At 39.7% G+C, this 20,942-nt stretch overlaps 1 protein-coding gene across 2 annotated transcripts; it reads right to left on the bottom strand.

The window, feature by feature from the left end:
* Nucleotides 1–1,966: 1,966 nt before the first annotated feature.
* On the bottom strand, nt 1,967–20,124 carry ppp6r2a (protein phosphatase 6, regulatory subunit 2a). Of its 2 annotated transcripts, none has more exons than XM_051392727.1 (24): nt 19,702–20,124; nt 15,908–16,077; nt 14,906–15,160; nt 14,146–14,332; nt 13,431–13,568; nt 13,266–13,331; nt 13,025–13,137; nt 11,843–11,956; nt 11,342–11,468; nt 11,026–11,178; nt 10,174–10,404; nt 9,974–10,038; nt 9,500–9,615; nt 9,326–9,402; nt 8,515–8,595; nt 8,297–8,394; nt 7,987–8,044; nt 7,640–7,767; nt 7,410–7,534; nt 7,158–7,302; nt 5,795–5,883; nt 5,490–5,679; nt 4,951–5,058; nt 1,967–3,534 (listed from the first exon to the last, which is right to left on the bottom strand). In XM_051392727.1, exons 3-24 carry the CDS (start codon nt 15,130–15,132, stop codon nt 3,486–3,488), a joined length of 2,685 nt encoding a protein of 894 aa, XP_051248687.1. In that variant the 5' UTR covers nt 15,133–15,160; nt 15,908–16,077; nt 19,702–20,124; the 3' UTR covers nt 1,967–3,485. The 2 variants fall into 2 exon arrangements, with proteins under 2 accessions (XP_051248687.1, XP_051248686.1); XM_051392726.1 differs by having other exon boundaries at nt 9,326–9,411.
* Between the last annotated feature and the right edge of the window lie 818 nt (nt 20,125–20,942).

Raw genomic sequence — 20,942 nt, forward strand, 5'->3', positions numbered from 1 at the left:
GCCTTGTACTGGCCCTTGTATAACCCTTCCCACATTGCCATCAAACATAAAGTTTTTCCTCAAATGAAGGGAGTAGATGAAGAGTTTTGTGTTGGTTCTTGCAGACAGAAACAGAGAAATTGGCTTCGTTGGTATTAGCAAAACAACAATGGCGTAGAGCGAGGTAGATTCACCAAGTGTCAGCGGGCGGGACAGGAGTGTCAGCTATCCAGGTGTGCTGCGTTTGATATTGTTGAACGGAAGAAAAGGATGAATACAAACAGGATGTCAGGCAGTGCAGCAGCAATAGCTCTTTTTTCACTTTTCAGACCTTTTACATATACACACAAAAAAATCTACGACACATTTAAGCACAGGGAAAACTCCAAAAAGCATAATATGGCCTCTAACTGTAATAACCTTGCCACATACACTTTTATTTTTCTAATGTTCATTCAATATCAGGTAGTTTAGAGTGGAAACAAAGCATTTAGGAATGTTCTTCATGCTTGTATATCTTGAGACATTTATAAATAAATTAGAATTTTTAGCATACACGTCCGTGGGTTGTAGCTACTGATTTCTCTCACCTGGTTCTGCACCTTCTATCAGCTGGTTTTAAAGGACCATCCCACTGTTTGTAACTGAAAACTTACATTCTGTATTCTTCACATTACAGCTGACCATTGTAAAAGGATAACAGAAATTATTCCCATTTATTTTGGGGTGCTATCATCTTGCACAGACTTGAAATTAAAACTAGCTTTAATAGATTTTTGGCCACTTGAAGAACCGAGCTGAAAACAGAACACTAGCGTATTATCATCTTAAAAAGTTGACGTATTAGTTAGCAAATGCCGACACAGAGCAATATTAGAATTATGTGAAGTTCAATGTTCACTCTTCGGCTGCTAAATACCCCTAAATGTAGCTCAATTCTAACTGCGTCTGCTGTTTGACGAGTGGTGAACATAAACAGTTGCAGGTCATAAAACCAAAACAATGAGCTGCAACAAGCTAAAATGGTCCATGAGTTGTTTTGGATGGTTTTATCATTACAAACGAAACCTGTCACATCCAATTAATTCATTTCATCAATTGTCGATTTAAAAGAGCAGCTTTAAAAACAGGTAATCCAATCCTCCAACATTTGCTGCATTTGAGTTTTTTGGGGCAAAGTTACATTTTTGCTGTGAGGATCTGCAAGCAGGGGCACACATACCCGAAATCAACATTGCCAATTAAAACTGTAGTTTCCGGTAGGAAAGCAGATTGGCATCTCAGCCATGTGTTTGATATTATATTATTATATTTGACCAGCAAAGTGGGGTTGACCCTGCAAACGGACTACATGTGGGTAGCAAACTGATTTCTGTGAGGGGCACCTTGTACACCAACCATATCTGACCTCGGCAGGTGATTGTCACTCGCCTGCATTTGTGACCACACCATAGCTCTCCTCGGTGGTGCATTCAAGGACACTGTATGTGCTACATTCTAACATCATTGCCAGAAATCCAATTAAGGCAGACACAAGTTGACTGGGATGGTTACTCTACTGCCTGAGAGTTCCTGAGTCTGTCAATCTACATAAAAACTATGGAAGAAAAAAAAAAAAAACTTTCATTTCATTATACGGACAGCAGCAGTTACAGTTTGTACGATACCTCACAGACAATGGTATGTTGTTTACTGGCTGCTGATCTGTAGCTGACCCTGACCTCTGACCTTCCTGTAGAACTGTTCTCATGAATCTGTGGGCTTGTGCAAACTGTTTCTCCCTCGCTCTCCTGACAGCTTTGTTGCTCCTGTCGGGGCAGAACAAATGACACCTTTATCATCCTTACATGGAGTCCAGTGACCTCTAGTAACTTCAGCTTGAGCAGAGGTCTAATCGAACAGAAGCAGAAACACCGGTGGCAACAGGAACAGGCAGCTGGATCTTTGCAGAGGTGGAAAGACAACAACCAGACGGGCAAAGCCAAGCTTTTGGTATTAATGTGGTCAACCAGACACTTTTAATTTCATTTTTTTAAAACAATGATCGTAGAACCTGATCGCTGTCAAATGATTTAAGTAAGTACACCAAAGAGGCCTGGAGCTCTGCAGAACCCAGACCTGCCCTCTTTCCAATCCTGCTGCCCAGAGAGAAATAAAATTAAACTTTAAAAAAAAAAAAAAAAAAAAAAACATACAGCGTCACTCTTACCAGATGCCACTCTCGCCCTGTGAGTAAGTGCTTGGTGGAGAGAGAGAGAGAGAGAGAGAGAGAGAGAGAGAGAGAGAGAGAGAGAGAGAGAGAGAGAAAAAAAGGAACAGACAACAATAGTAATCTCAAGATTGCTTGTAAAATTACTTTTAAATGTAGATAATATTTGTATATAGGTAGATAATGTTTGGTTGATTTAAGGGGAATAGCAATAAGAACTTAAAGGTCAATACAATCAGAAGGTCTTAGCTCACTAGCTAGGTCAACAGAGAACCGGTTATACATGCACTAAAAAGAAAAAAACAAAACAAAAAGAAAATTAAAAAATTTTAAAAATCTGAAAGATCAAGTTGAGATTATATCCAAATTTGTTTGCCCAAACCTAAACCAAATGAGTCTCCAACGCTAGATTGATTCTTTTTAAAAAGACATGTTGAATTTCATTTTTAAATAAAATGGCTAATTATTGACATTATTGCACATGAGCAAAAGACAGTAATACTATTAGAGCTCTGTTCATCGACCTCCTCCTCCTCCTCCTCCTCCTCAACGGACCCTCATGAAGCACTTCAAAACATTCAGAAACCTGGTGATGTATGACAACAAGAGATGTTTCATCAACAGCAACCGAAGAGAGAAAAAACGGAAACAATGGATAAAAACCTTGATCTGGGTGAGGGGACAGATAAGACAGCCAGCAGAGATGAGGGTAGAACACTTACATTGTGCTATAATGTACAGTAAATGGCTGCATAAGTGCTTTTTCTTAAGCTTGAAGGAAAAAAAAAGTTTTCAAAAAAGGTATTTATTGTTGAGGCATCATTAAAAGTTAGCCTGTGCTATCCATTCAGGGGTGACGATGTAAAATCCCTAACAATGGGATTTCCAACAGCTTCGAACAAGTAGGAGAGAAATCTTTCAGGACATAAAAAAATAATAATGATGATGTTACCCCTCGGATTCTGTCGTTTCAAAAGATCGCTGCTACATTAAAACCGCACGTAATTATGTGCAACATCGGGAAAAAGGCTTTGAAGATGATTCCTCTACACTCCATTCTGTCTGTTGGATTTGTTGGTTTTTTTTTCTTATTTTTCTTTTTTTTCCTTTTTTTTTTTTTCTCACATGTTCCGCCGCCTCATTATTGGTGTTGATTGGCAGTGTCCAGGTCCAATAACATGGCAGAGTGATTCAGTAAAAACACCGTAGTTGCAGTGAGGTTATTTAGGGGAGTCACTCTGGAGGAGGCCCACAGTCCGCGGCACCGTCGCAGATGGATTTAGCAGTCTGCTCGCGCTCAGACCGGCCCGTTGACCGACACTTCCTGGGGCGGTGGCGTTTCCTCTCTGTTAGGATGACAGGGGGAAACAGTCACATACACACAGAAACTGAGAGCATCTGCTGGAAGTGGGTTTAGCTTAGACAAAACAGAAACTATACAAAGCCTTTAATCTCATCTTTATCTTTACACAAACATTTTAGTGGTGGATTTTGAGCTTTTACAAAAAAGGGAAAGAAAGAGAGACAGGTGTTTGAATTAGATAGAAAATGCTCTGTAACTGAACTCAGCCCTCAGACAGAGTCAGCAGTATTAAGTGACAGTCTTTGTGTCGTGATAAATAAACAAACGTATTTTTAACAGCATAAAACTGTCAATAACTGCCAAAAATGATTTTCTGCAGCTACACAGCTGGAAACACTTCCTGTAGAGCACTGTGAGTCACCTAAGACTGCAATAATGATTATTATTATTATAATACTATCAATTAACCTGCAGATTCCTTTTCCAATCAACTGATTCATTGTTTGGTCTGAAAAGAAAATTATATACATAAAAATATATAACTATAAAGCCCAAAGTGATGTCATTAGATGGCTTTATCTGACCACTGACATACATACATTAGACCAGCAGGTCAATGTCCCTGTTTGGGGACAGAAACCTGAAGATTCAGTAGATGTAAATGCAATTGGACGTGTCTTTGGATTATAATTTTGAACAGGTTTGTATACCTTCTTCTCATATTAAACAAGCCTTTGTTTTAGAGACGTCTTATAATTATTTTGCGACCTTGCCTGAAGCTGAGCATTCATGATACTATCAATGACCCAACACAATGGCCAGATATTGCTTATCCAAACATCTATACATATTTAAATCAACATGTAGCTTTGGGTTACCTGTTGTGTGTTAATAACCAACCTGTTCTTACTCTTAGCTGCTAGCAACTGTCAAGCTAACTTTAGCTATCCACCAGAAATAACTATCACCAGCATCATTTAGCTGTTTATGTCGTTTGGAACCAGAGTCTGCAGTAGTGATCAGGGTTGGAACCACGGTACTGAAGCCTCGACCATACACCCGACCCACTCAGCAAGCCCCTTTTTATAGATTCAATTAACCGATGAAAACCAAGCTCTTTAAGAAAAATGAACACTTGAACAAACATCAATGTGATAAGAACTACCTAACATGACAGAAACCTGTGGGGATTATTTGACGTGTGCTTTGCCACCATTTTGCCACATCCCCTTTCATAACTCATGAACCGGATGTCAAAGAAGATGATGATGAAAGTGACAAAAGGGGAAGAAGAATATATGATAACAGATGCTATGCAGTTGGACTGTAACACATCGACATGCAACAGCAACCATTATTGTGAGATACGGCACCCATACAGCAACCTTTCACACTGGACATTTAAAGTCATTATTTCAGCACAACAAAACTTCTACAGTGTCAACTGGCGGACACTCACTTCTTGTCAGTCTGTGTTGGTGCAGGTGAATCCTCTGCAGGCTGCTGCTCTGACACTTTAGGGGGATCTGACAGAGAGAGTTTCTCCAGAGACACAGGACTCTCCTCACTGCAGGACACAGACAAACAGTTACCAATGAGTCCACTCCAATAGAGCTTCAGCACAGTTTCAGGTTCAACTCAGCAGTGTCCCCCGCCCTGCTGTGGTGGTCAGTGACCTATGATATATTAAATGGTAAAGGAATTGCAAGAACTTAACTGAAATATACATTTTTCATGCCATTGGAAAAAGTAGTTAGACTCTCTGAACTTTAACGTTCAAGCTGAGAGTACCAGAGAGGCTCCCAGGATACACTGAATGAATCCAGTAATTTCAAATCCCGGTCCAGTCTATAATTACTTCAATGTGGTAATTATGTTTCAAATATAGATGTTTATACACACAGCTTTTTGTGTATGACTCCAGAGTGGACCGGTCAACAAAAGAGGATTTTACCACTCATCATCTGACCGCTAGGCTTTCAGTTAAGAGATGCAAACCTCTTGAGGTCAGCTGTCTTGTTGCCGGGGGCGGCGGGTGTTTCCGAGGTGACGGCTGCGATGGGAGGAGCACCGGCGTTTTTGTCATCCTCCTCGCTGTCGGATCCCCCGGATGAGCTGCTGTCTGAGGCCACGAGAGGAGCCTTCCTCCCCTCTCCCGCCACCCAAGCACCAGAGGAGGCACTAACATCTGCGGATGCAAACCAAGCACAGATCAAATTAGTTTATATTTTTCAAATCAATTAGGATGAAATGTGTTTAGGGGCTTAAACGTGCATTCAACAGAGAGGTTGTTGAACGCTCACCGCTCTTCTCGTGGTTTTGTTTGGCTTGTTTATCTGCATCACTGCTGGCCGAGTCCACAGGAGAGCTACACCTGGGATCAGTCTCTGTACTGTAGAAAGCAACAAGAAAACAGAAAACAAGTTGTCAATAATGTTTGTTTTTTTGTGACTTCTCTAATTTTGAAGAGCAGTCTGTGTTCAATGTGTTAAATGTTAATAAAACAATACAGCTGATAAATGTGATAAATGACAGTAGGCTACAAGCATTCAGTAGAGGGTGTTAACATGACATCGCCAAACAATGGGCCGGTATGTCGTATGGATTATCTGATGGCCTTTCAAACCATTTATAGCAGTCATAGCACATTTGTGAACTAGACAGGAACTGGTTTTTCATTAACACATACACTTGTCACTTACATATGCACTGTAAGTGGCAAATGTTCTGATGGTTTCTCTAAATTTTTTAAACTGCAATTTAAAAAACTCAGACACAGAAACTGTCAGTTGTCCTTTTGGAAACAAAAATCAACAATCACTGTGCGACAAACACGAAATCGTCCCATACATTCTCTATAGGTCACAACTGAAACACTTTATTGAACAAACGCTTTGATCCTACAAGAATCTTCGTCAGGTACACAAGCCAAAATAATAACTCCTCCTTCTATAGAAGGTGAACCAGTGAAATGACCAATGGAACCGACTGAACTTAACTAAACTACTGTGAGGAAACAAACTAGGAACTAAAAGTCTTTGTGTTTTCCTGTTTGTTTCCACAGTATCTTAGGAACCATGAGGATTAGGCAAATTAGACCAATGGATTAAAAAATGGCAATTGTGTTTAAAAAATAAATTGAAAAAATTGAAACATGAGAAAACAACAACATCCTGTTGTTCTTTGAATTTACTGCTGTGGGACTGATGTTTGAGTTAGGGTCTGATGAGAAGGGGACTGAGTTCTTGATGTTTATCTATTGTTGCTTTAGAATACAGAAGTTGTGAACCTTTGTGAACTTTCGATCATTCACTCATTCATGTTGTCAGCTTGTTTACTCTGTCTATGTCTCCCCCAGGTCCTGAACTTTTAGAAACTGCTACCCTTGCAGTAGACATTTTTTGCCACCTGGAACTATTGTAAATGGGGCTGCACAATTTATCGAAATTGCAGTGTAGCCAACTGCAGTATCCAAATCCTGAAGCTTTAATCTGTTTGATAAAGGTAAAATATGTGACAAAACAGCACTGTAGTGTATTACTGTAGTGCTGCAGAGATGCGCTGGTCTACAAATCTTGTTCTCCAGACGTAAGAAAACATGTTTGTTCATTTCTGTTGACAACAACAGGAGACTTCCTAATTATGGTCAACAGGTTTGTTTTTTACCCGGAGAAAGGCTGGAACTCAGTGAAGTTGGCCCAGCCAGTTCCCTGCGTCTCTGCTCCACTCCCGGTTGAGCTGTCCCACCCTGCTGGGGTTTGGGATGCTGCAGTCCCTCTAGAGTCCCTGAAATTTGCTGTCCAGCTTGGACCTGGAAACAAAACCAAAAAGAAACCAACTCTTTCAGACCAAGACAAGAGCCTATTTTGAAGTGCTATTCATTTAGCAGTTTTCTGTGGGTAGCTGCCTCTAACCGACCTGTATCTGATGTGTTCTGCTCCGAGTCCTCGTCCTCATCAGATTCAGATCCGCGGTCCCGCTCCCTGCCACCATTCTCCATGCTGCTCAGGGAGCTTCCCTCTGAGGTTTGTGAGACCCCGAACCTGGAAGAGAGTGAGAATGAATACAAGTTGAGGAGAGATGGAAGGGTTAACAGACCACAAAAATGCTACTAAAAACTGCAGTACCAACAAACTGGAAATCATTACCTTGTTCTGGATTTAGCTTGTGTTGCATAGTTCATCTCCTTCTCCTCCCAAATGTCCTCCTCTTCTTCAGCATCATCAAACTGGCGTATCCTCTCTTTACAGCAGGCCTCAAAAGCAGCCGCATTGGCCTGTGCACAAACACACACTTGAATTAAGTCCTAATTCTTTCTACGACAATGTCTAACAGACGGATTAACAACATGCAGCAAGTGGAACTCTTATTTACTGATGTTGACCACCAACACACTCAACAATAGCTATTAATATTTTCCGTAGTAGCTGTAATATTAATATCACTGACAGCAGATTGAGTTTGATTATTACACAGACGCCTGCAAAGCACTTACACTATTATCATCAGCATCTAGATTGAAGTTTATTTCGGCAATTCTGTCAAATGTGGCACTGAGGAGAGAGAAGAAGAAAAATATTAAACTATTTACCAACATCCTGCAGGGTAAGGTGAGAAGCTGTGGGATAACTGAATGTGTTTAGAAATGAAGAATAAGACACCTACACTGTAATATTAAAACAATACAACAGATCTAAAATCCAAAAGTGTCACTGAGAGTCAATAAAAATGTCTCTGAGCTGTGGTGTAGTTTGCTCTGTTGACTGGGGATGGGCAACAAGTCATATAAGACTTTTACTACTTACTTGATATTTTCATCATGCTCGCTGAACTCCTCATCATTGAACCCAAACTGATCCACAAAGTTGGCAGTCATCTGTTGGATCTGATAGTCGGAGAAGGCCTGGGAAGGTCAAGGGGCACTTTTTAAGGAGATATCATTATGGATATGGATATGGATATTTCTTTATTACTGCAAGTGGTGTGGAGTGTCATTTTGCTTCCATGGTAGTGTCTATCCTACCTGCTGGAGAGACAGGTCGTTGGGGAAGGGGCTCTCCATGTCGTCGTCCTCACTGGACGAGTGCATGTTGTGGGTGCTTACCTGTGGGACACAGTGCAGGGGTTTGAACAACATATACATAGCCTTCAACAGTACATTTACAGAGGCCCAGTGGCCTTTCTGACCACATCTGAACATCAAATTGCAAGTTTAATGACAGACAAATGAAAACGAATAAAGTCTTGGAAAATATAGGATAGGGAAAAGTGCCAAATATTAGTAATTGTGCCATAAAAAAAAAATATTTCTATCAAATGTGTGGAAAACCACAAAACAGAGGGCAGATTTTATGTCATCTTGCTGTATACCACTGAACCTTTGTCATACTACAGAGGTTTACCTGAGTCTTTTTGAATACCATACTTCTTACAATAGAGCAAATGCATTTTCTTGCAGTGTAAATTACCCTCTGCAATTTGTGACTATGCCTAGTTCAGTTTCCACCTCCTGTGAAAACATATCACCAGATATCCATCTCCCTTTGACCTGACTGAGGGAAAAAATCATCTGGGCCACTACTGTTTTCAATTAATTAATTAAAACAACACTTTTTTATACTTATATATATTTATTAAACGACAAACATAGAAAAATCAAATTTGCTGAGAAGCTGATAACAGCTGCTCTGACATTGTGCTGGGTTCCTTGCTCCTGTCCTGATTAACTGGCTGCCCTGAACACGGTGGCTTAAACTGGGAAAGAGGAAATGAAAGGACGTTAAAAGAGAGCTCTTGATACAGATGAACCTGAGTGCTACTCAATGATATCTCACCAGCTCTACCGTGTTCCTCCTGTTAGTCTCTCTCAGGGTCTCGTCCACGAAACTCTCCCAGCGACCTCTGCAGTCTTCTGGAAGCTCTGCAAAAGCAGAGACATTAATTTTCAATGACTTTTCAGTTAAAATGATAACTTATCTGAAACCAGGACCACTGCAATATATGATCACCTTTGATGAGGTCAGTGATCTGGGCCTGTACTGGTCCTTTCTCCAGGTTCTGCACCACCATGTTGGAAATTCTGGTCAGGTGACCCATGTTGCCTCTCCTGGTACCGCCCTCAGCCCTGAGATTGACAGGAACAAACTTACTATTACCTTCAGTTGGCAAAGGAACTTCACTGCAACACCACCATTTCCACTAGTCATAACAAGGTATAGGTACTGATAAGATTCTGATGAGAAACAGTTACTAATTTAAATATTGCTGCGTATGTTTCTCATTATTTTTATTCAATCTTAACAAAAACACAAAATGCAGGGCCATTTTTTTGTTTTATCCGTACTACAATAAATATTTCACAGGACATGGTTAAAAGAAGAAAATAAACATGTAGCTGCAAAGGTATGACGTGGTGGAAGAACACTTACTATTTTGATACAAACAAGTTTAAGCACATAGCTATGCAATAAAGAGATTCTTACTGTATTTTATCATTCTCCTCCCAGGCATCAAGGATCCTCTGTACCAGTTGACACTTCTGGAAGAGCTGAGGGTTCAACAGAAACACAACATGAAGATGAATGTGGAAATAATTGAGTAAGAGCATCAAAACCTTGCAAACAGAACTAAGCAGGCTGCCTGTGTGGCAACTTCAGGACATCGAGCTGCTTAAGCCACCTACATGTGCCACGAGGGCATTGTGGATGGAGGTCTGTGGGTCACTGGTCCTGCCCGTCTCCACTACCTCCACCTCCCCCTCCCCCTCAGGGTTGGATGCTGCAGGCTTCCCGTCGTGGTTCTGGAGGCCTGGGCTGGGCCGCTCCTCTGAGGAAGGATGGTTCAGGATAGCTGCCACACACAGCTCCACTTGGAAGTGCAAAAAGTTATTCCAGGAGTATTTGAAGAACAGGTCCTATTCAGAGAAAGAGAGAGATGAAAAGCAAAGTCAGGGAAATTCTGCAAAAGAGTGAATGCAAGACAGAACAGTAGGGATGCACAATAAGGAATGTTTTTTAGTTAATACAGTAACCAATAATTACCTGCTTCTCATGGATGATAATGATAAGATAACCGATAATTTAGAATTTTTGTTATTTATGCACACTTGATGGCATGAAAGGTTGGGATTTAGTAGCATGGATGGATTATTTAATATCACTCATAACATGTCAGACTAAAGGTTATGGTGGTAATATCTGAAACAGAAATTACTTCTCTGGTGCCCTCATGTTGTTTAACCAAGGCAACAGTGGAGGGTTTGAATCTATGTTGAACTACACAAATGCTTGATGTTGTTATATGAACCTGCTCCAAATACGCCACGCCCACTGCCCTTTGGTCAGCTGGTGTGATAAGGTAATCAGTGCTTCCCGGCCTCATGACCAACCTTGTGCAAATCTGATGCAACTTTTTTCAGATATAACACATAAAACACAATCAGGAAAACGCATCCTTCTAAAAATGTATGAAAGTTTAAACACACTGTGTTCAATGACAAAAAGGAGATACAGAGTTTCAGCCAGGCTTAGCCTACCAGTAGTAGGTCCATGGTGGAAAGATTGCAGAGCTCCTGGCAGATACTGGGGGCACTGGTCTGCAGCAAGGCGGCCACCAGCCGGGCCACGTGAAGGCGGGCATTCCCCAGTGGCTGCTCTAGAACTCCAACGGTCGTCAATATTGCACTTTTCTGTTGAGGGAATGAGAAAAGTACATCAGCTGGTGTTTTGACACCAAGACACAAGAAACCTGAGTTTCAGTTGTAACTGTGCCACAGAGGGACAAAAGATTGTATAACAGCTACTGCAGTATTTTCAAAGATAAGGCTATAATGTGCTAGCTAAAGGCTTTACCTTGGGGGGATCCAGAAGAAGCTGCTGGAAGTCCTTTAAATGGGGCTCAATGGCATTTAAAATACTGCTGTTGACAGTGTAAGACCTTTCATAACCCTGAGAATACAAATCCATCAGCCCTTCCAACCTGCGAGACACAAGCAGACAAAACATTAGCTCACTAGACTTGCAGTCTATTCATAAGGAGAGTTGTCTTTGTGTAATTTTCTTGTCTAACTTTCTGTTTACTCTTATTTTAATTTATGTCTGTTTTATGGTGTTTTGTTCTTCATTAGTCTTCGCATTGGTTGCCTTATTTGTTTTGTGAAGCACTTTGAGACGTTCTGCTGCTGAAAGGTGCTACATAAATAAAGATCAGTGAGAGAGGGGAGCATTTCTTTCTTTACCTTCCTGGTACTTTAAAAGGCGTAAATATGATACAAATTTACCATGTCCTTTTACTTCTAAAAAAGATCCCGGAGGACTAGGACCCAGAGGACAATTAAAAACACTTTGACTCACCCAGACCTCCTGGTCTCCAGTAAGGTAAGTAGCACTTGAGTTCCGTTAACGATGGAGGCCTCGCTCCTCTCGCCCTCAAACATGTTCTTGAGGAGCCCCGCTACGCTCTCCTGCCTGAAACACAAACGTTCATGCAATGGCAAATTTCAGGAACTAACTATGATGATGATGACGACACACTAATGTGGTGTTCTTAGGGCTGGGTGATAAAACGATCTGGATCAAATTTTTGCTAACAATGATAAACTTTCTACTTTTTCTGGATGGATCTTACAGCCTATCACAAAGGGAAAACAAGCATAGTTTGAGCTATAGGTGAAGAAAGTGGATGTCCTTCTGAAAAGAGGAAAAAAATGAGTTGAACCGAGGGGCACAAAAGCAACAATGAAAATAAAGTTGCGTTATTCTCCAAAGCTGAGGAAACTGTTGACAAACAACATAATTTGATCAATCAATTATATGGAAGTGGTTTGGATCTCTAAAAAAGTAATGAAGCACAGATTGTCATGTTTGTTATATGTGGTTATATATTTACATTATGTTATTCTATTTTTTATGTTAATAATCTATATTCTCAAGTTTAACTAACAAACCCTCTGGTTTGTTCAGATATTGACGATATTGAAAATATCAAGATCACATTTTTTTCCATATCACCCATTGTTCTCCTCTTAAAGCAGCAAACCAATGTGTCTGCTATTGTTGATACTGAGGTGTTGAAATTCATGGGTGAGATGTTGAACAATGAGGAACAAAAATCACAACTGTTGTCAAACAAGAGTTTGTATACACACTATAATGTGAGGCTTTTCTTTTAAGAAATCTGCTGCAACAGTGACATAGGAGTGTTTCAGTATGTTTTTTATGGAAATGTAAGAGTACACATCTTATTACAACTTTACCAACTCTACCTTCAAACTGATTCAAAGGAAACACAAAGAAAATGAAAAGAACTTCCAATAAATCAATACCCAACAGAAGATGGGACAGAGGTTTGACCAGTCTGGCCATCAAACAAAGCCAATGTGGGGGCCATTTTGGAATTTTGTTTCTATTGTGTACTGCAGCCCGATTAATGCCAGGTTTATAATACACAGTCACTCTAAATACTACAAGCAACTGGACACAGATGAGATTTTCTTTTCCCACAAGAACTTTAATCAAAAAACATTGTAAACTTACGACTCTAGTACAGCCAATAGTGGGTCGGCCTCCATGTTCTCCTGCATCTGATTGGCCTGGTCTCGACTCAAGCGGATGATGTCACAGAGCGTTTGGGATGCATTTGATTGTCTCTGAAACAGACATCATGGAATTAGAGTCCTTTCACTTATGTTATTACACGTACAGAATTATAGCATCTTAATCTGACAAAGAGAGCATCATGACAGCATAGTGAACTACCAGCAGGCCTGACACTCACCTCTTCATCTTTGCCAGTATGGATGAGCTCTGTAAGTCTTTGTACCAACTTCTCCTCATTCAGCCACTTGGGACAAAAACCATAAATAGTGTCAGATACTTTTGACGCTTTTAAAGCACAGTGTTTACTCATGGTGGTACACAGATACATATTTAGAGATCTTACATGAAGGACCTCCTGCCTCAAGGGGGCAGGCTCCACACAACTGATGAGGCGAAGCAGCAGGTCCATCATGGCAGAGGCGTCAATATGTTTCAGCACTAGACCAATGAAGCCTTCCTTTTTCTTTAGAAAGGTAATCACCTGAAAAACAAAATAAAGTGCTCTATACGTTTGGTTCCAAATAGCAGCCCAAAGATGTGTGAATCTGGAAGTTTTCCTCCAGTCAGAAAAGTGTGATGTTTGATCTTCACTGTGCAGAATGATGTATGTGCAGAGTTTGACACGAGAAGGATTTTTTTCACATTCATCTGCTGAGAGTGGAAAGTTTCTCTGTGCTCATTGAAAATCTGATTTAAAGGGGCAGGTTGGAAGTCAGTCCTGGTCCAGTATGCAACTTGTACAGTGTGATGTAGAAAATTGAAGCCACCAGTGCTCATCCACTGATAAGAACTTTACAGTGAAGTAGGAGACATCTTGTGTCCAGCAGGAAACAACATTTGCATATTCATAGATTCTGGAATTTTTAATGAGGAAGAAGGAATAGATGACTTTGTATGGATTTTAATGTGGAAATTATACTTTTTTTATGGCTTCTGTTTTGTACTGTATGTCAGTTTTTTTTGTTATTCAGTACAATCAATTAACAGTGCTTCTGATTGCTCATTTACATGTTCTAATCAAGAAACCGTTGCACAAGCCATGATTTTTGAACTTGTACCTGTTCAGTTTTCCTGGCAATGAGATTGCCGATGGTTTTGCTGAAGAAGCTGGCCAGTAGCGGGTTGAGGGGTGGGTCCTGCTCCAGGAAGCGATAGAGCATTTCAAGGAGAGATTCTTCCCCGCCAAGTTTATCGTTTATAATGGACACATCTGACGTGAGGAGCTCACAAGCAATGTTGGGAAACCTTATTTTAAAAAAACACAGAATGACAATGAGAAGGATTCTCTGTGCAATTAAAGATTCTAAAATTGCATTTCTGAAATGTTTTCTGATCATCTGAGCCTCGATGTGTCTAAAAAAGTCAAAACAAAATTTGATTATATGAAATTAAATCAAATCCTGTTGGGGATTTCAGTGACTGGAGCAGTAGAAATAGGATGTAACACAGTAAAAATAAATAAAACCTGAGCAGAAAGGGCTACTAAACACAAACAACAGCTACAACTCTATAAAGCTACAGTTACAATATGTGATTTTAATGCATATTAATCCAAATGAATTGTACCAGGTATGGCAGTATTGCAGAGACAAACAGCAGTATGTTTGGTTGAAAATGTTTTTTTAAATGATGCAGCATTTAGGAAAGACATATGGCTTGTGGTTTATCTGAAGCTTTTATATAACCATTTATACTTTTATTTTATTCATTCAATTTCATGCAACTACAGTAGTTTATACTGGCTGCACTAACTATACCATCCTGACACCCATCACTCCTCCCTGTCATCGGGGCTCAGTCAACACTGTGAGGACTCACTTAAAGCGGCTCCTCTCCTCTAGATCGGCGGGCGGCTCTGTGGTGATGAGGCTGACCAGCTCCTGCATGCAGTGGTCCTGGGAGAGGAAGAGGAGCAGCCGGCGGTTTTGGGCCTTGCACTCCTGCAGGACATCATCCTCCTCCATCAGCTCTCTCAGCGTCACGTCCTCCCTGTCCAGCAGCTGGTCGATGTGGGAGGTGGTGTGCAGGTCGAACTTCCAAAACATGGTGGCCGCTGGGACGGGGGACACTGCCCTGGGCCGTAGGACAGCAGAGCGATGAGGGAGGGGAAGGTAAAGGGGAAAAAACAGAGGTGGAGGAGGATGAAGGGACACAGGGAGGCCCAGCAGTGTCCAGAACAATGAAAGAATGAAATGAAAGAAAGGGGTAGGGAAAGGAAGGGAAGAGTGGACGCGTAGGTGGGGAAGGAAGCAGGGGAGAAATTGATGTAAACAAAGATGTAAACAAGAGGATTCATCCAATAATAGCAGGAACACCAACACAGCACTATCACTTGCCAGAAATGGAAGACACTCTCTTGTAAACAGTATTTTCTAATTACATTCATTATGATCCCATTAAGATAGAGTATTCCAATTTATGCTGCATTAATGAAGGCCACTTTGGACATTTATAGACTTTTGATGAAAATAGGAAGTTATATAATAGTTTTCATATGATTTTGCAATAGGAACAATGACATACGCTATTTAGATCTTTCATGTAAAGCTATAAAAGAACAGCCTATGTTTTTGCTAAATGTGCATGTTGATGCCCACAAATATACAAGACATCAAGATTATCAAAATGACAGAATAGCTGAGTCCGAGGTTAAACACTGAATGATAACTCTGACTGAAAGCTGTGTTCTATAGAATTCAAATTTAGATCTATAGGCAACTGGTGTAGCTAGTTTAATGAATATACTATGTTATTTAAAATAAGGATAGCAGGATTCTGGTGGTACATGTAAATGCCACACAGCAAAGTGCTCACACATACCAGTGGATGAAATGTGGATATCTTTAATCAGACCTCCCCCACGGGCAGGCAGGCATTTGTGTTTGTGCAGACGACAGAGAGTGTGGTGAGGCCTGGCATTTATCAGCATGGGTCTCCTCTTAAAACGCAGGCCTCTTTAGGAGATGAGACGCTGAGAGGCTCACCATAACCTGCACGACAACAAAAAGAGCAGAGGTTATTCATCAATTGTGCAATGAGATTTTAGAAGAAATGTGTTAACATACCATTCAGACATGATTTTAGATTTTCATGATCTTTATAAATACTGGTTGTGAATGTATACATGATTAGCTATGATGTATGTTTTGCACCATTGTGAAGTTGTGTTGTCTTTATCATGTGTCAGCTTAAAGCTGCTGATATATCTCTGCACTGTTTGTCCTTTAGAAATAAAGTAAACTCTGCTCTCATTCACACTTCGGTACTGTTCTTAATCTTAAAACTAATGTACAATGAATGGGATGTGAATCAATCTCATGCAGGGTAAAATATCATATCAGTAAGATTCTCAACACTGCAAACTTATTGAAGACTAATCTGTTGTTAAGAAGGCTCACCGTTGGTCATGATTTTGTCACCTTGGTGCCTTTCCAACTGACAACTAGTGATAATCAAAACATCTCAAAGTCAAATGCCAGTTCGGTTCATATAAAATCAAAACAGGTTTAAACTTACACTGGACTGGAAAAACCGGAAGCTAACCCAATCCTAGCACTTACTTATGTCTCATTAAAAAAACAGAGGCCACATCAAAAAAGTAAAATTAGTTAGTTGCAAGCTGGACAAACATGGTTATTACTTTATTAATGTAGGTCTACTCTTCACAGCTGTATTGTTAAAGAAGAAAAGCCAAAAAATTATTAAATTTTTTTTAATTTAAAAGCATTGTATTGGAGTTTTTCTTGGGGTCACGGGCAAAACCTGTAATTCTTGCCCCCCCAATATTAACCTGTAACACATCTAGAACATCTTCGTGCTAGAATATGTAATCTGGTTGAACATAAAAATGATGTCATGGATTTGAATAATTCATTCAATATCCGTGTGGTAACTTTGAAAAGTGAAACAACAATTGTAAACATCAACGTTCTACAGGTTATAGTTTAGCAAAACATAAGATTTAAGATTGAAGACACGTTTTAAATGCGGTGTCATCACTTAGGTTACAAAAGAGCTCAAGCTAACAAATGTAATTCTGACGTGGATGCCTGCATCTATGAGGCATTAACTCAACACAATGGGAATATTCACTAGCAACTAAGAATGCTGTAATAGTGAAGATCCCCTACAAGACAAACTGACCCCTCAGGATTTACAGTGGCTATTTTGTGAACATCACCAATTTCATTTGTTTTTTTATTTTACAGTCACTGTGTGCATCAGTCTATACTTGAACAAGATTACGTCAACATAAGAGCTACAACAATTAGTCAACTAATTGGTTAAATAATCCCCAACTATTTTGATAATCCATTAATTGTTAAAGTAATTTTTACTGCTGTTTTTTTTTTGCCTCTCATATATGGAGCTTTCCTGTGTTTTTCTGTTTTATATCATATGAAATAGAATATCTGGGTTTAGGACTGACAAATCAAGACACTGAAAGTCACTTGGGACTTGGAGAAACTGGGATGGACATTTTAAACTATTTTCTGACATTTTATAGACCAAAACAATAAATTAATTAATCTACTAAATTAATCTGCAGATTAATTGATAATAAAATAATCATTAGTTGCAGCCATGGTCAACATATATTGGAGACGTGTTTATTGCTATCAGATGGTGGTACAGTAAATGGAGAATGTGTGGTTACTGTGGCAGCTAATCTAGACAACCTAACACACCAGCAGTGACAAAAAAAAAACCCTTCTGCCTTTGTCAAAGCTAACATGTCTCTCTGTGCAACATGCTATCAACTGTTGATCATGGAAGTAAAACTGAAGGAGGAAATCAAAGTGCTTCCTCCTTTTTCTTTTCCTTATTTTCCGGGGAGGGGGGGGGAGACCCTTCCCTGCGCATGCAGCAGCGTCCATCTGGCATACATTTACAGAGTACACAAGTGCAATAATAACCCGCTGAACGCTCCCTGTGGACACTGAGCAGGAAAGCAAATGCTTGACTTTACATCCAAAATAGAACCCACCAGAGGCAACCTCAACAAAAACAGTCTACTGGCACATATAACAGACGATGAAAAGAGGAACAATGGGACATGTAAAGGCCATATATGTGGATGTAGTGAGCCAACAATAGTCTGTAATTAGGCAAGTTAAAACGCAGTGAAATCAAGCAAAATGAAATTCCACCTGCACTTTTACACAAGTTCTCCTTTACTTACTGAGTGTAAATAAAGATGCAACTGGTAGCAACTGTTTGTTTATTATGCTGTTCCAGATACCTTGTACAAAACTGATAATCAGTAGTGTACGTTGTACTAGATACCTCGTACAACATGTACTACTGAATGATAAACCAAAGTACAATAGCACAGTTTGAGGACAAAAAGCTTTTATTTTAGTTTTAGTTTTAGTCAGCCTGTTGCTGCTTACTTACATTAGGTTCACTGAAGTTGTAGAATTAGGTAAACAGATCTGTATGTAATGTTTGATATACTGATGGTGGTCCTAAAATATTTAAAGATTCTTTATGAGAATAAAGGCCAGTGACTTCATTAAATTCATTCACAAATGTTAAGAGTTCCTGTTGCTTCTCCAATTCATAACATTCATTACCTTGGGTTAGTTGGCTGTCAAACTAAATAAGCCATCGCATCAGACTTTGATAACTTGAGATGTGAGAACATATGACAGCTAACGATACAGATCTATTTTAAAATGGAAGTTAAACCTATGACAAAAAAACATGTATCTGCATGCCTCGATTGTAAGATGTTGTTACGTAAGGTAGTTAGGACTATCTAACAATGAGAGAAACACTGTGTGTAGCTAAAGAAATGTAAACTGAGCTGCCATAGCCTTGGCATGAAGTGCACATCAACTGACTTGCGGTAGGAGCTCAGATTTCTGTTTACTTCAACTCCAGTTGAGGCACCACAAGCAAATAATCCAAGATCAAAAACAACGTATATATACTTTACATTAATTATACGGTTATTTACATTCCGTCATTTGAACACGAGGTCCCGTTCTTTGTATCCATCGGTAACTAATGAACAGACTGTGTGTTACGTGAACATTAAGGTTAGCTCGATTTCTGTAACTGAGCAAGGCTTCGTTGCTGCTGGCCTTAACCAACTCCAAATGGCTGCAGAGAACAACACTACTAAACTAACGTTACTTACCTCAATAGTTAATGGACAACATCGGAAAATCGAAATATATGCAGTAATATAAGAAACATATTAGTGTTAATAAAATTCACGTTAACCTCGATGGCACTCAACTTCAACTGTTAAACCTAACTTAGCGACTTTGTTGCGTTAACTGGCGATAAGTGATTTAACAGCTAAACAGAGTCCTTTGGTAAAGTTAGCCGATTAGTCAACATTAGTTTTTTAATGAGTGTTAATTGGTGATTTCCTTGAGCAAGAAGTTATCAAGTTACCAAACAATTTAGCTAACGTTAACGTTAGTTCCTCCTTTCCTCTGATTAGCACGTAGGCTAATTAGCTCCTAACAGTTACCGTGTACTAAGCTGAGTTAGCCAACTTAAATAGCTCTCCAACTTAGGTTCAACTTTGTCGATGCAGCAGCAGAGTTAACGTTAGCTGGTTGCTCAAAGTCGCGACGATCCTTCCGTCCAAAACTTACCTTTGATTCAAAGTCCGCTGCTATTCCTTCCGTCTGTATTAGACTGTTGGTGGAGTTTTTCGCCAAGCAGCCAGCTACTAAGTCACTAGCTATCCAGCTAACTATTAGCTAGCTGTGTTAGCTAACACACATTAGCCTGTGAGCGAATAGTGATTTGTTTTGAAGGGTCAGTCTGCGACAGCACAGGCTACTGTTAGCTAGCTCAACTTGGCTAACGTTAGTCAAATGTGGCTTTGAAGTCTACCAAATAAACTGTTCCCCAACAGCAATTGCTACTTGCCATTAATAACAATACCTGTTATTTCAGATAGAGAGTGTATGTTTCGTACTCACGCACAAAGTAATTCAAACGCGGGGCTAAGTTTAGCATGCAAAGCAGGAAAAACTCAGTCATATTTTTCGAATCAAAATGGCGACATGGTTACGGGAGCGCGCAGTAGACCCACACGGACGTGCACTGACTTGAGGCAGTGCACTGAGCTCAGCAAAGGGTTTTGGAGAAGTGAATGATGCGACAGTGCGACACTGTTCTCTTTTAACTTAGAATTAAACTAATTGTCAAATTCCTTACCATAGTTATATATTATTTATGATAATGCACCTAGAAAACTATCTACGTGCGACAAGAAGGAGTGGCCGTCATACTAAAATGTATGAATTTTGGGTAAATATAAGAAGTCAGAGTTTACATTTTTGCTGTTTCTTTGTTGGGTTCAATTTAAATATACATAATAAATGTTCCATACAGGTGGAGCACTGACTATGCTCTATGGGGAGGTTCTTCAACTAGGGTGTTTTGTAGCAGAGCCAGACCTCTAATCTTAAAACAATATTAAGGTATACTGTATATATTGCATAGCATATCGTGTACTATGTATAAAACACAAGGTCACACCCACAGTATTTCAGTTGTGTGACTAGTTAAGCACAGTGGACTTTACTAAATAGTGAGATAATCAGGACAGGCAGATTTGCAAAATAAGATTAGTTTTATTTAAATAAGGTGACGTGGGCTGGAAGGCAGCAGTCAGCAATTATTTTTTATTATTGATTGAATAATACATAATGTTTCAGTCCATGAAATGTCAATAATAACATATATCCATCACAAGTTATGAGTATGGAAGCGAAGAAGGGCTGTAATAATTTGAATTTTATAAGCACTAGAATAGCTAATTGTAAATTTGAAATATCACTAAATTAATAGAATTTAAATATTTTATTTAGAAAACCATCTATCT

The sequence above is a fragment of the Dicentrarchus labrax genome, unplaced genomic scaffold (genome assembly GCF_905237075.1).
Source record: "Dicentrarchus labrax unplaced genomic scaffold, dlabrax2021, whole genome shotgun sequence".
Lineage (NCBI taxonomy): Eukaryota > Metazoa > Chordata > Actinopteri > Moronidae > Dicentrarchus > Dicentrarchus labrax.

Bases quoted from the DNA above. Each gene is read 5' to 3' on its own strand.
- ppp6r2a (XM_051392726.1), bottom strand. From the start codon at position 15,132: ATGTTTTGGAAGTTCGACCTGCACACCACCTCCCACATCGACCAGCTG. The intron at 13,332-13,430 runs GTAAGATCTCTA...TTTTGTCCCAAG, and splicing joins TGAGGCAGGAGGTCCTTCAT to TGGCTGAATGAGGAGAAGTT. The intron at 13,138-13,265 runs GTGAGTGTCAGG...TGTCTGTTTCAG, and splicing joins ATACTGGCAAAGATGAAGAG to AGACAATCAAATGCATCCCA.